Here is a 14,845-nt window from a genome sequence, read left to right as displayed (position 1 = left end):
ATCTATCAGTCAGTAAGCTCAGGGCCACTGGCCCAGTGTCAGATAACTGGGGAATAGTGAGCAGAAAGCTCATTTCATTCCCGGGGCGGTGTGCGCGTGGGGCTGGGCAGCGGGGGGGACGGTGAGTGTGGGGATTAGGTTTGCCAGTGACCGCCCCCCCCCCCCCCCCCTACTGCTGAATAGCATTTGACTGATGTTTAACTGTCTCTGAAATGGCCAACTGAGCCACTCAGTTGAAGGGGCTGCGAGGGATGGACAACAAAAGCTGGTCTTGTCAGCACTGCCCGCGCCCCCATGAAAGTTGAGCAGACTGTGACTCTGAACAGGCCGAGAGCGTGCAGCAGCCACGTTCCCGGTGATTCTGATCTCCTCGGCTGTTCCTGCCGGTCTGGGTATCTCCTGCTTCAGGGACTGTGTCTGAGCAGGGGAGGGGGTTCAGTGTGGAAACACTGTCAGTGTTGCTTTCTGATCGCTGTGTGTTTGTGTGCAGTATATCCGAGTGTTATTTGATGCGGACACTGGCCTCATCACGGAGATTGAAAACCGTCAGAAGAATTTCTCTCTACCTGTAAACCAAAACTTCTACTGGTGAGTCAGCAGCCTGTACAGAGGGTCTCCCCCACCTCCCTCTCCCTCGCTCCCCCCTACCCCCTCCCATGTGTGTGTGTGTGTGTGTGTGTGTGTGTGTCCTGGATATCAGGCTGACTCTGTGCTGTTACTGTGTTTGGAATAGGTATGTTGCCAGTCCAGGAGACAAGGAGAGCAGCCAAACATCTGGAGCTTATATTTTTAGACCAAAACTACAGACTCCTTTCCTGATGGCTAAAAGTGCAAAGACGTACACCGTGCAGGTAAGGAGAATTCATTCTGATTTCAGTGTCGTTGGGAGTTCTATTCAAAAGGCAGCACCTCCAATAATACGGTGCTGACCCTCCTGCTGCATAGCGCTCCCCTGGCGTCGACTCTCTGACTGCACGGTGCTCCAACTGTGCTGTCCCCCTGATTGCGCGGCACTCCCCTGGCGCTGTCCCCCGCACCGTGCCATGTCCCTATCCCTGTCCCTGTCCCCGTGGCACCATCCCCCCCGAGCACACAGTCACGGTTCCTGAAGGTTAGGCTGGTTCACTGGTGACTACTTTCCAGCTGGAGTTTGTGTCAGGGTCCTGCTTGGCTGTGTGACGTGGGGAATGGGGTATTGAGAGATCGGGTGTGGAATACCTGACAGAAAATGAAGCGTTCTTTTCTCTCTCTCTTCCGCAGACGGATTTATTTCAGGAAGTTTATCAGAACTTCTCATCGTGGTGCTCACAGGTTGTCCGACTCTACAAAAACCAGAAGTTTGTTGAACTCGAGTGGACAGTGGGGCCAATCCCAGTCGGGTAAGTCGCTGGGATTTGGGATGGAGGGGTGCGGTTATAGTGCCAGTCCAGCGAGAGGGAGTAACCCGGGATACAGGGAATTCACTCAGAACTGTCCTGCCTGTGATCATACAGCATGTGTACGAAAGGGGATTCACGACAACATCCATCTCCAAGCCTCCCTGTAACGTGCAGCAGCTTTTCACAGGACTGCTGGAACTCACTTCTACTCGTTCAAGTTTCACTCCGTTTCCCTTTTTACCAACTTTAGTGACCACATTGGCAAGGAGGTGATCAGCCGCTTTGACACTCCGTTAAGAACAGATGGAACTTTCTACACGGATTCCAATGGGAGAGAGATCCTCAGACGGAGGTAAGACTGGAAATCCTGTATGTAAACAGTCGCCTGTCACATTGTAGTCATGGACTCCGGCCACTAGCTGGTGCTGTGAATGAAACCATTGAAGATTTACCCAATTATATTATCTTGTTATCCTCAAGATACTCAGTAGCTTGTGGGCAGCACAGTGGTTAGCACAGCTGCCTCATAGCACCAAGGACCCAGGTTTGATTCCCGCTTGGGTCACTGTCAGTGTGGAGTTTGCACATTCTCCCCGTGTCTGCGTGGGTTTCCTCCGGCTGCTCCAGTTTCCTCCCACAGTCCAAAGATATGCAGGTTATGTTGACTGGACATGCTAAATTAACCCCTAGTGCTCTGGGATGTGATAGGGTAGAGGGCAACTAAGCAGGGATAGAGCCTAGATTGTTGTCAGTGTAGGCTCAATGGGCTGAATAGCCTACTTCTGTACTGTAGAATTCTATAGTTTCTATGAAAATAATAGCCAATTCACTAAATCTCACTAAAAAGAGGCAGATTTGTATAGTGCTATCTGTGTGACCTCAGGATGTGCCACAGTGATTTACAGCAAACCAAGTACTATTGAAGAGGAGTCATTATTGTAATGTAGGAAATACAGTAGCCAATTCACACGCAGGAAGCTCCCTTAAACAGCAGTGGGAAAACAGGCTGGATAAGCTGATTTGGCGGTGCCAGTAAACATGGGGCTAGGACACCAGGGAGAACATCCCTGCTTCTCCTCGATAATGCCACAGGATTTTGTACAGTCACCCGAGAAGGCTTCAAGGTCTCACTCAATGATCATACTGACAGCTCAGTGCTCAGCAAGTTTTTAAAGTTTACTTATTAGTGTCACAAGAAGGCTTACTTGCAATGAAGTTACTGTGAAAATCCCTAGATGCCACACTCTGGCGCCTGTTCGGGTACACTGAGGGAGAATTTAGCACGGCCAATGCACCCTAACCAGCACGTCTTTCAGACTGTGGGAGGAAACTGGAGCACCCAGAGGAAACCCACGCAGACACGGGGAGAACATGCAGACTCCACACAGACAGTGGATTGAGCTGGGAATTGAACCTGGGTCCCAGGCATCAAGAGGCAGCAGTGCTCAGCACTGTGCCACCGCAGAGTTACTGTTCAGAAGACAGTGTGCACAGAGTTATATCTCAGGGCAGTGAAACAGCAGTGTGGGGTGGAGTCAGCTGTCTGCAGCAGAGCTGAGATTCTCAAATTCAAATCAGCAGCAAAGAATGGGAATCTGTGGGAATTAATCGTGGGTTCACTTTGGGGAAAGTGTGTTTCTAATCGTTGTGTACTGTTACTGCATTTCATTCAAGGAGAGATTACCGACCCACATGGAAACTCAACCAAACAGAACCTGTCGCTGGGAACTACTACCCTGTCAACACTCGTATTTACATGAAGGTAAAACCTGGTTTTATTTTTACTTTAATTGTGCCACTCCTCAAGAATAACCCCCCGATGTATATCATAAAGTAGGGTTCTAGAATCATGGAATCTGTACAGTGCAGAAGGAGGCCATTTGGCCCACTGAGCCTGCACTGACAACAATCCCACCCAGGCCCTATCCCCATAACCCCACATGTTTATCCTGCTAATCCAGTGATGCAAGTGTCAATTTAGCATGGCTAATCCACCTAACCTGCACATCTTTGGACTGTGGGAGGAAACCGGAGCACCCGGAGGAAATCCGTGCATAAGAACATAAGAAATAGGAGCAGGAGTAGGCCATCTAGCCCCTCGAGCCTGCCCCGCCATTCAATAAGATCATGGCTGATCTGTCGTGGCTCAGTTCCACATTCCCGCCCTCTCCCCATAACCCTTAATCCCCTCGCTTATCAAAAACCCATCAACCCGCATCTTAAAAATATTTAGCGAGGCAGCCTGCACCACCTCAACGGGCAGAGAATTCCAGAGATTCACCACCCTTTGAGTGAAGAAGTTCCTCCTCAACTCCGTTCTAAACCGCCTCCCCTTTATCTTGAGGCTGTGCCCCCTAGTCCTACTGTCCTTTCTGAGTGGGAAGAGCCTCTCCACCTCTATCCTATCCATCCCATTCATCATCTTATACGTCTCAATGAGATCTCCCCTCATTCTTCTAAACTCTAACGAGTACAGACACGGGGGGAACGTGCAAACTCCATACAGACAGTGACCCAAGCCGGGAATTGAACCCGGGTCCCTGGCACTGTGAGGCAGCAATGCTGACCGCTGTGCCATCCTATTTGACCGTGGGCACAGTCTGCTCTGCAGTATAGTCACTGTGTAACCCCCCATCTCCCCAGAAAAGTCAGTATTGATTTGACTATTCCACCACCAGCGGCAGCACAATCCAGCTTGAATTCTGCCTTCACTCAGACAGTGCACATGGCAGCTGGAAGATTCACTGGACTGTGAGCAAAGGGCAGAATTGCAGGGCCATCCCCGCACGCCCTCCGTCTGGCCTGCAAGCCTTCCCCTTCCCTTCTGCCCCTCCTCCCCGGCCCGCAGCATCCCTCCTCCCCCACACCCTGCAGCCAAGAGGCACTGGGTTCAGAGCTGTGTGTGTGTAGCTTTGAACCTGGTGCGTGGTTCATCCATCAAGCTACACTCAAACGTTTGGATTAACAGTACCGTTCTTGATTTTAGGACGACAAGATTCAGCTGACCGTACTCACTGACCGATCGCAGGGAGGAAGCAGCATCAAGGATGGTTCACTGGAACTCATGGTAAATCCCCTCAGTCACTCTCTATGGCGTGGGGGCAATGAGAGCAGTGGATTTGGTTGTAAATGTCTGATTAAAATCAAGTGATCAACTGTAAGAGGGTCCTTGTAGAGCAGTGGGTAATGTCCCTGCCTCTGAGCCAGAGGTTCGAGACCCACTCCAGACCTGGTGGCCAAGGGACGAGTGCTCAAATCCTTCCAACACACCCCAGCGACAGGCAGTAAGAGTGGGATTTGATCTGATTTATCATCGTCAGATGTATTAGTATACAGTGAAAAGTATTGCACGCTATGCAGATAAAGTGTACTGTTCATAGAGAAGGAAAGAAGAGAGTGCAGAATGTAGTGTTACAGTCATAGTTAGGGTGTAGAGAAAGATCAACTTAATGTGAGGTAGGTCCATTCAAACATCTGATGGAAGCAGGGAAGAAGTTCTTGAGTCGGTTGGTACGTGACCTCAGAATTTTGTATCTTTTTCTCGACAGAAGGAGGTGGGAGAGAGAATGTCCGGGGTGCGTGGGGCCCTTAATTGTGCTGGCAGCAGGAAGTGTAGTCAGAGTCAATGGATGGGAGGCTGGTTTGTTGATGGATTGGGCTACATTCACAACCTTTTGTAGTTCCTTGCGATCTTGGGCAGAGCAGGAGCCCAAACCAAGCTGTGATACAACCAGAAAGAATGCTTTCTATGGTGCATCTGTAGAAGTTGGTGAGAGTCGTTGCCGACATGCCAAATTTCCTTAGTTTTCTGAGAAAGTTGGTGAACTTTCTTAACTATAGTTGGCATGGGGGAGGGATTCCTGGTCAGACATACAATGGAAAGAAAGTTGGAGCATCCACACTCACTATCTACAACTACATGTCTACAAAATAAAATGAGGGGGGAACGCCCCCTCCCCCACCGAAAAAAAAATTCCCCCCCCTCTTTTTCTGGTAAAAGCATAATTAAGAATAAGTTAATTCCAATTGCTGTTTTAGTTGGAAAAGAGGATGACGTCATGGACTCCTTGGGGGATGTGATGGTTGGATGGTCAGATTAGTGCCAACAGCGCAGGGCTGTACTGAGGTTGCACTGGGGGGAATCTGTCCCCTTGCTCTAGTCATGGTGGACCTCCTTCAGCGAGGGAGCTCAACAATATTGATTGACTGTTAGTCTGTCTCTGTGGGGTGGAAGATGCCCAGGGATTGAGTGGCCAGTCTCACCTTACTGAACTCTTGGGTTCATCACAACAGGTTCACCGGAGGCTGCTGTTCGACGATAACAGAGGTGTGGGGGAGGCCTTGTCGGAGCCTGGTTACGATGGCAAAGGGCTGGTCGTGCGAGGGAAGCACCTCATCTTCCTCGACACAGTGGATGCCTCCGCTGACCTCCACAGACCGCAGGCACAGGCGGAGTACATGGCCCCATGGATCATAATGAGCGAGGGATCGGGAACTCCCTACAGCACGCAACTGAATCACCTTTCCGAGGTAATCCAATCTGAGATTGGGGTTTGAGGGCAGGGTGGGGGGAGTTTGGATAGCGCTGAGTTACAGCACTCTTTCTTCAATAACACTGACTGGCTGTGAGCTAACCAGGGGAGAAACTCTGATTCATCACTAGAACTGGTTTCTCTGCCACATATCTGATATTAATATTCTGGCGTATCTCAGTTACAATTCTGTATTAATATCGAGCAGTCTTTCTCTCTTGAAAAGAGAAGCCTGAGGGACTAATCTGATGGAGATGTTAAGCCAATAAAACCCTTTCAATAATTTAATGCAGAGAAGATGTTTCCATTTGTGAGGGAGGCCAAGAATAGGAGCCATAAATATAATCACTAATAAATCCAATTCGGGGGAAACCTCTTCACCCAGAGTGTGTTGGGAAGAATGTGGAATTCACTACCACAAACTGTATAAAAAATATTTAAGGGAAAGCTAGCTCAGTGTGAGGGAGAAAGATGTATGGGACATTAACAGAGAATCATAGAATTCCGAAGGTGCAGAAGAGGCCATTCGGTCCATCAAGTCTGCACTGACTGATAGTGTTTTACCCAGGCCCTCTCCCTATCCTCGTAACCCCACACATTATCATGGCCAATCCCCCTAACCTGCACATCTTTGGACACTGGGGGGCAATTTAGCATGGCCAATTCACCTAACATAGCTAGGGTGAATGAATTGGGGGGGGTGCGGGGCGGGGCGGGGGCTCGCGTTTGTGTGCTGTACATTCGAGATAATATTATTTTCCTTTGCTTGTTTTCCGAACCTTTCCAGTTCTCGGCGCTGAAGCAGGATCTGCCCCAGAACGTGCACCTCCTGACGCTGGCTCGCTGGGACTCCCAATCCTTCCTGATCCGGCTGGAACACCAGTTTGAAATAGGAGAGAGCAGCATCTACTCGAAACCCGTCACTGTGGACCTGGCTGTAGGTTCCCCTTTCTGGTTTTAGTAGCGAGTGCGAGGATGGAGAGCCATCACTGTCGCAGAACCTGGGGGCTCAAGCACCCCAATAACCATGAGGCCCTAAGCCTCTGCCAGTTGGGAATGAGTGTGTCAGGGTAACACAGCGAGGAGTGTGCTGGGGTCAACCAGATAGCCAAGCTGTGTGTTTTGGCGGGGGCGGGGGGTGCGTTATGTCTCACAGCTGCATGGAGTCTGGCCCTTCTCCAATGGGCCTGTTGTTTAATGTAAACTCCACCCAGTATGATGGAGGATAACATTTAACCTGCCCCAAGGTGGAAGAGTTATAGATTTGACCCCCACCCCCCCCCTTACTCAGAGTTCACTCTCAACCAGCTAGCATAGTGAGCTGTTAGCAGCCAGGGTCTCGATAACAACCTACACCAACTATGACCAAAGACCTAATCCTGCTTGCCTCTGAGGGAGGTACAGTTGATGAGGTGGCGTGGATTCCAATAAGACAAACTCCCACCTGAGTATTTGACCAAAAAGGTAAAAGCCCCTGGGATTGAGGGCCACTGGGCAAATTGGTTCTGAAATTGTTTGTTGCAGGGCGAAGGTTGTTTTTGTGAATGGAAGCCAGTGTCTATGGTGTACGGCAGGGATCGGTACTGGGTCACTTGGTGTTTGTGGTCTACGTTAATGATCTCGATTTGAATGTGGGACGGGTGAGATCAGCAAATTCACAGATGACACAAAACTTAATGGTGCGCTAAATAGCAAGGTCGGCCTTGGGTCACTGTCTGTGTGGAGCCTGCACATTCTCCCCATGTCTACATGGATTTCCGCTGGGCTTCCTCCCACAGTCCAAAGTTTATTAGTCACAAGTAAGGCTTACATTAACACTGCAATGCAGTTACTGTGAAATGCTACACTCCGGCGCCTGTTTGCATCAGTACACCCAAAGCAGCAGCACGTATTTCAGACTGTGGGAAAAAAACCCATGCAGACATGGGGAGAATGTGTGTGTGTGGAGTTTGCACAGTGACCCAAGCCAGGAATCGAACCTGGGTCCCTGGTGCTGTGAGGCAGCAGTGCTAACGTGCTGCCCAGGTACAAGTTAGGTTGATTGGCCATGCTAAAATATCCCGGGATGTATATGTTAGGGGGATTAGCAGGGTAAATGTGGGGTTTTGGGGATAGGGTGGGATTGTTGTCCGTGCAGACTTGATGGGCCAAATCAGGGTTTCTAAGCCTTAGGTTACAGGATGATTTAGAGGGTGATCAGGACTTGCAGGAGCAGAGCAGACCACCCCCCACCCCTGGGGGATAGAGCAAGGTAAACAAGCATCCTGTTTTGTGCAGGATTAACTTTTTAACCTGTGATTTATCCCTTTCTTTCCAGAATGTATTTTCTGCCTTTGAGATCACGTCCATTGAGGAAATGTCTCTCGGTGTTAATCAGAGGAAAGCAGATGAGTCCAGGCTGATCTGGAAAACTGGGCACGGTAAGTCCTACAGCTCCTGCCTAAACTCTGCCCTTCCCTTCTTGTACCAGCCCTGGGTGAAGGGGCACTTCACCCGTGTTAACAGAGGTGCTGCTCTGAAACCACCCCCACGACAGTGTGCAAAAACAACTCCAGTGACGTGATGCTGACGGCAGTCTCTCCCCTCTGCAATGTGCTCCTTCATTTCATTGCTGGTCACACCAAACAAACCTTGTTCACAAAGCGATTAGAAGCAGAAGTAGGTCATTCAGCCCTTCGAGTCTGCTCTGCCATTCAATCAGATCATGGCTGATTTCTCCCTGGTCTCACATCCACCTCATCACCTGTTCCCCATATGCCTTTTTTTTAAATCAGAAATATCTCTATCTCCTTGAACCCATTCAATGATTCAGACACCACCGCGCTCTGGAGCAGTGAGTTCCACAAATTCACCACCCTCTGTGAGAAGTAATTCCTCCTCAGCTCAGTTTCAAATCTACTGTCTCTCAACTTATACCTGTGACCTCTTGTTCTAGATTGTCCCATAATAGGAAACATTTAGTCTACATTTACTTTATCAATCCCTTTTCTATACCTCGATCAGATCCCCCCTCATCCTTCTAAACTCCAGCGAGGACAAGCCCAAACTGTTTAATCTTTCCTCGTACACCAACCCCTTCATCCCTGGAATCCAATCTGGTGAACCCCCTCTGAACTGCCTCCAATGCCACCACATCCTTCCTCAAGTAAGGAGACCAAAACTGGACACAATATTCCAGCTGTGGTCTCACCAACACCCTATACAATTACAACAACACTTCTCTACCTTTATACCCCAGTCCCTTTGCAATAAATGCCAACATCCTATTGCATTAGATTGGGTGGTACAGAGGTTAGCACTGCTGCCTCACAGTGTCAGGGTCCCGGGTTTAATTCTGGCCTCAGGTCAGTGTGTGGAGTCTGCACGTTCTCCCCGTGTCTGCATGGGTTTCCTCTCAGTCCAAAGATATGCGGGTTAGGTTGATTGGCTATGCTAAATTGACTAGTATCAAGGGGGGATTGGCTGGATAAATGTGAGGTTACAGGGTTTGGGACCTGGCTAGGATTGTGGTTGGTGCAGCCTCGATGGGCCGAATGGCCTCCTGCTGCACTGTAGGGATTCCTGTGCAAGGAGAGAAATCGGACATTTTTTTAAAGTATTTATAACTAAAACGAAAGCTCTTGAGGATTCAGTGGGGGTGAGGGATTATTTCACCGCATGGAGGCAGTAGTTAGACAGTCTTTGCTGATGGCACATTGAATTGGTCAGAATGGATGCCAAGAACAAAGTGGTGTTGACGTGTTTCTGAAGTTGGGCTGAGGAAGGTGAGAGCTTTATTCAGCATCAAACCACACGGTAACTACAGCACAAACAACCCTGCTGTACTGAGGGACATTTTTCTTAGAGGTAATGATGGAGATCTTCCATATTATGAATGAAGTGGATTTCCCAATGGCCAGAAAAATCTACAAGGGAGCATAGAACATTACAGCACAGTACAGGCCCTTCGGCCCCTCGATGTTGTGCTGAGCTATGTCCAAAACCAAGCTATCCCACTCCCTATCATTCTGGTGTGCTCCATGTGCCTTTCCAATACCTGCTTGAACGTTCCTGAAGTGTCCGACTCCACTATCACAGCAGGCAGTCCATTCCACACCCCAACCACTCTGAGTAAAGAATCTACCTCGGACATCCCTCCTATATCTCCCACCGTGAACCTTATAGTTATGCCCCCTAGTAACAGCTACATCCACCCGAGGAAATAGCCTCTGAACGTCCATTCTATCTATCCCCGTCATCATCTTATAGTTATCCATAAATCCAAGTGGAAGAGGAGAAAATTAATTTTTTAAATTCATTTGTGGGATATTGGTGTTGCTGGTTGGGCCCAGCATTTTAGTGCCCTAGTTGACCTTGTTCAGAGATCAGTTATGTCAACCACATTGCTGTGGCTCTGGAGTCGCATGTAGGCCAGACCAGGTAAGGATGGCAGATTTCCTTCCCTAAAGACATTAGTGATCTACCTGGGTTTTTCCAACAATGGTTTCATGGTCATCAGTACATACTTAATTCCAGATATATTTTTTATTGAATTCAAATTCTACCATCTGCTGTGGTGGGATTTGAACCTTAGCAGTTCTAACCAGAACATTAGCAGAGTTTCAGGATTAATAATCTAGCGATAATACCACTAGGCCATCCCCTCCCCTGAGGAAAATAGCTTAAATACTTTTGAAAGGAGATGGGGTGAGTACAGGAGAGAAAGATGGATGGAATGGAAGGGGGGAGTTTCCGTTGTGAGAATGTTATAGACGTCACTACAGAGACTGATCACCAGTTATCCTGAACATCTGTCAGGCAATTAGAATTCAGAATTGAGGAGTAGGTGACGGGACACTGAAAATTTTCAGATGAAGTAGAATCCATTTTCTAGAGAGGTTGATAGAATAACGTCTACAAAAGTTATTGATAAACATTTCCCCAAGATGTTTGATAAAGTTGATGCTATCTTTTGCCCTTTTCCCAGAACCTCTTGGTGTCAAGTCCACCTCGCACCGTGGAGATAACTCCGAGCACATGGTGGTCCTCAATCCAATGGAGATCCGTACATTCCGTGTACACATTCAGCACCGGTAACTACCCGTTGTGGGAATAATCGGGAATGAGCCAGACAACAAACATGGAATTTCTGCACCAGTCCAAGGACAGTGTCATGAATGATGGGTTTGATGTTGCTGCTCTTTTTACACTTTACCTGATCTTGCCTTAATGTGACAGCTCCCACTTTTCATTCCGTCTTCACAAGTGCCTGGCCGTTTTGAGGTTCCTACACGCTCTAATCTACATTTGTGGATTAGGCTCCCATTGGCAACAAGCAGTCAACTGGCTGTTCCGTGAACAAAGCGGGTATTTGGATTTCAGAATGGAATAGAATTCTGCCCATTGCAAACAGCAGGGCTGATCAAAGTCCTGGTTCTGTTCTAACCCAACATCTCTCTTGCCCTCATGCCACACAAAGCTGGAAGGTGAACTCTCCCTCACACCTGATACAGTCAACCAAAGTCCAACAACTGTACTGTCTATCTGAAGCAGAGGCCGAAGAGAACCCTTCAATTCAGATACATAAAGGAACTGGGAAAGATGTGCAATGACTTTCCATGTTAATGTGACTAATACGAGAGTTTATTACCATCAATGCAATCAGTATTTGTGAAACACCTCAGTCTGTACTATGTTTTATAAAGAAATTCAACTAAGATGTTTTAAAGTAATTGAAAAATAAATTCATCTAAGTTCATGCAAACTCATCAGTGTGTGAATGATTCACACAGGGATCAGCCCCAGTGCAGGTTAGTAACAGAGGGATATAAACTGGCTCAATTTCTTTCACCTACTGAAGAAAGGTGAAGAACAGCTGGTGAGAAATTTAGCTCTATGTACGACTGAACCAATCATTCACGTCTTATTTTCCAACAGTCTAGTTAAAACTACTATAAGAGGAAAACGAGAGACAAATTGTTCTAACTGCATGGAGATTACACATCACCAGGATCCAATCTCTATCTGACAAAGTGTCATCCAGATTCGAAACATTGGCTTTGTTCTCTCTCCACAGATGCTGTCAGACCTGCTGAGATTTTGCTCCATCCCTGGGCTGTTAGTTAAGCAGCATGGAAATGCTAAAAGTGGCCTTTGCATATTTTCACCTCCCCTTTGCTAAGTGTTTATATCCATGGGGTGGCACGGTAGCACAGTGCTTGGTACTGCTGCTTCACAGCTCCAGGGATCTGGGTTCGATTCCCGGCTCGGGTCACTGTCTGAGTGGAGTTTGCACGTTCTCTTTGTGTCTGCGTGGGTTTCCTCCCACAGTCCAAAGATATGCGGGTTGGCCATGCTAAATTGCCCCATAGTGTCCTAAGATGTGTAAGTTAAAGGGATTAGCGGGTAAAAATATGTAGGGATATGGGGGCAGGGCCTGGGTGGGATTGTGGTTGGTGCTGACTCGATGGGCTGAAGGGCATCTTTCTGCACTGTAGGGTATCTATGTATCAAAAGACGATAAGTAGGCCATTCAGCCCATCGAGTCTGCTCCACCATTCAATCACAGGTGATGTTTTTCTCAACCCGGCCTTTTCCCCGTAACCTTTGATCCCTGAACCATAGAAACTAGCAGCAGGATTAGGCCATTCGGCCCTTTGAGTCTACTCCACTGATCATCAAATTCAAAATTCTGATCCCATATCCCTTTAGTCCCAAGAGCTTTCAAATTTCTTCTTGAAATCGCACAACGTTTTGGCCTCAACTACTTCCTGTGATAGTGAATTCCATTCACCACTCTCTGGGTGAATAAGCTTCTCAACTTAATTTGAGGATAAGGAACTATGACCCCTAGTTCTGGATTTCCCCCACCATTGGAAACATTCTTTTTGAATCTACCCTGTTTGAAACTTAACATTCTATGAGATCCCCTCTCTCTTCTAAACTCCAGTGAATATAATCCTAACTAATCTCTCCTCATATGACAGACCTGCCATCCCAGGAATCAGCCTGGTAAACCTTCGCTGTGCTCCCTCTATAGCAAGTACATCCTTCCTCAGATAAGGACACCAAAACTGCACACAATACTCCAGGTGTGGCCTCACCAATGCAGCAGAGCATCCCTATCCATATACTTAAATCCCCTTGCTATGAAAGCCAACATATCAACAACCTCTCTCTCTCTGTCTTAAATACACTTAGTGACTTGGCCTCTATAGATTCACCACCCTCTGGTTGAAGACATTCTTCCTCATCTCGGATGTAAAGGGTTGTACCTCTACTCTTAGGTTGTGCCCTCGGATCCAAGTCTCTCTTACTAATGGAAACATCTTCCCCATGTCCACTATCCAAGTCTTTCACCCTAATCATTACTCAGTATCTGTCAATATCCGCTACTGGAACAAACTGCCCAGAGCTATATCCCAACAAGACCATGTAGTCAGGGATGGGGAAAAATAGAATGGTACTTCAAGACAAGAACTTCTTAAAAAATGCAGTTTAATTATAAATACTAAAAGACTGCATGTTGAATTTTACACTCTATATTCCATATATAAATTCTGCGAACACTCACAATCAGGGATTATTTAGGAGTTCGGTATTTGCATCGTAACTGGAGACAGAAGCTTTATTGCAGAGAGATGCGGTGTCCTGTTGGTCAGTTCTCCCTGTGCTCTCGTTCTCTTCGCCATGGGAGTATCGACATTCTTCTCCATGCGTACAGTTTCCCTGTGATGGGAAGGACAGATCAGCCAGGAATAAAGCACTCAGCCCACGTGTAACCCATGTGCAGCCTTGGAAACTCTTATTACCCTTGAAACTAGTACCTGAACAAGATTAAATCTGGCAGTGATGGTCACACTCTGTTTGAGGAGTGCTAGTTTAAAGATATGGAACAGTCAAGGCAGTTCCTTCCTCAAGGAATACCAGATCTTTGCTTCTTGCTGCTTTGTCTCCACAGTGCTTCTAGTCCCACCACAGAGCAGCAAAATTTCACAGGGTGGCACTGAGTGTCAATGCTCTTATCCATAGAATCCCAACAGTGCAGGAGGCGGCCATTCGGCCCATCTAGTCTGCACCAACCATAATCCCACTTTATCCCCATAACCCTACTAACCCCCTGACACTAAGGGGCAATTTAGCATGGCCAATCAGCCTAACTTTTGGACTGAGGGAGGAAATCCACACAGGCATGGGGAGAACGTGCAGACTCCAGAGACCCAGGTCCCTGGTGCTGAGGGGCAGCAGTGCTAACCACTGTATCGCCGTGCCTTCCATTTTGGGGAAGTGCTTTTAAAAGAGATTTTCCATTCTCCGAAAGCCTATTTAATTAGCGCACCGACCACAGGCAAATAAACATTCAGCATTTATAAGGTTAGAAACCTAAACGTTACTCTCAGGTTCTCTGGGGTAAAAGCACAGCAACACTGCGTAAAACTCTCAATGAGATAGCTCAATGAGGTGTGCAGCAGAATTCTGACCCAATACCCAGGACAGGAGGAGATCGTAATCTCTCCTACAAACACCCCGCTCTTTGCATATTAGCCCCAATCGCCTGCCAGAGATACTGACACAATTCAGCCAGGTTTCCTATCTAAACAAACCCACGCCACTAAAGGCTTTCACTCACCTCTCTGAACTTCTTACAGGGGATAGCTTTCCCATGATCTGGATCATTGAGCTTCTGTTTCCGTTTATTCTGCAGCCGCTTGCTTTTATCCACCAGAGGTTGGTGAATTCCTCCACTAGGGGGATACAAAGCAGCAACTGTTACCGTACTCGGTCATCTCCTTCAATCGAGAGCCGCTGATTACATCCACACACCTGGAATCGAGAAAAGCCCCCACCCCTCCCCCCAGTACAGGGCAGACCCCTCCACCCACATTGGCTGCTAAAGAGATGGCGATGGAAGGAGTGTTGATGTCCATCAGTCTCTGAATCCTGCCACTACTGCAC

General features: G+C 47.8%; 2 protein-coding genes across 3 annotated transcripts in view; one reads left to right on the top strand and one right to left on the bottom strand.

The window, feature by feature from the left end:
* Nucleotides 1-11,631, top strand: part of man2b1 (mannosidase, alpha, class 2B, member 1) — a 32,852-nt gene extending 21,221 nt beyond the window's left edge. Inside the window, exons 15-24 of the mRNA XM_080216740.1 lie at nucleotides 491-588; nucleotides 734-851; nucleotides 1,261-1,379; nucleotides 1,630-1,731; nucleotides 3,054-3,141; nucleotides 4,366-4,446; nucleotides 5,673-5,909; nucleotides 6,699-6,848; nucleotides 8,229-8,331; nucleotides 10,878-11,631. Coding sequence (XP_080072866.1) covers nucleotides 491-588; nucleotides 734-851; nucleotides 1,261-1,379; nucleotides 1,630-1,731; nucleotides 3,054-3,141; nucleotides 4,366-4,446; nucleotides 5,673-5,909; nucleotides 6,699-6,848; nucleotides 8,229-8,331; nucleotides 10,878-10,987 — 1,206 coding nt within the window. The 3' untranslated portion in view covers nucleotides 10,988-11,631. The remainder of the gene's footprint in view (nucleotides 1-490; nucleotides 589-733; nucleotides 852-1,260; nucleotides 1,380-1,629; nucleotides 1,732-3,053; nucleotides 3,142-4,365; nucleotides 4,447-5,672; nucleotides 5,910-6,698; nucleotides 6,849-8,228; nucleotides 8,332-10,877) is intronic.
* Nucleotides 1,725-14,845, bottom strand: part of trmt1 (tRNA methyltransferase 1) — a 39,755-nt gene continuing 26,634 nt past the window's right edge. The window contains exons 16-18 of one of the 2 annotated variants that reach the window (XM_080216742.1): nucleotides 14,520-14,634; nucleotides 13,464-13,618; nucleotides 1,725-1,804 (exon numbers count right to left, since the gene is read on the bottom strand). In XM_080216742.1, coding sequence (XP_080072868.1) covers nucleotides 13,466-13,618; nucleotides 14,520-14,634 — 268 coding nt within the window. In that variant the 3' untranslated portion in view covers nucleotides 1,725-1,804; nucleotides 13,464-13,465. Of the gene's footprint in view, nucleotides 1,805-13,388; nucleotides 13,619-14,519; nucleotides 14,635-14,845 lie in introns of those variants that run through there. The other variant, XM_080216741.1, reaches the window with a different exon arrangement.

This window comes from Carcharhinus amblyrhynchos, chromosome 33, assembly GCF_965287045.1.
Source record: "Carcharhinus amblyrhynchos chromosome 33, sCarAmb.v2.hapA, whole genome shotgun sequence".
NCBI classification, from domain to species: domain Eukaryota; kingdom Metazoa; phylum Chordata; class Chondrichthyes; order Carcharhiniformes; family Carcharhinidae; genus Carcharhinus; species Carcharhinus amblyrhynchos.
This window is presented reverse-complemented; position numbering and strand designations above follow the sequence as displayed.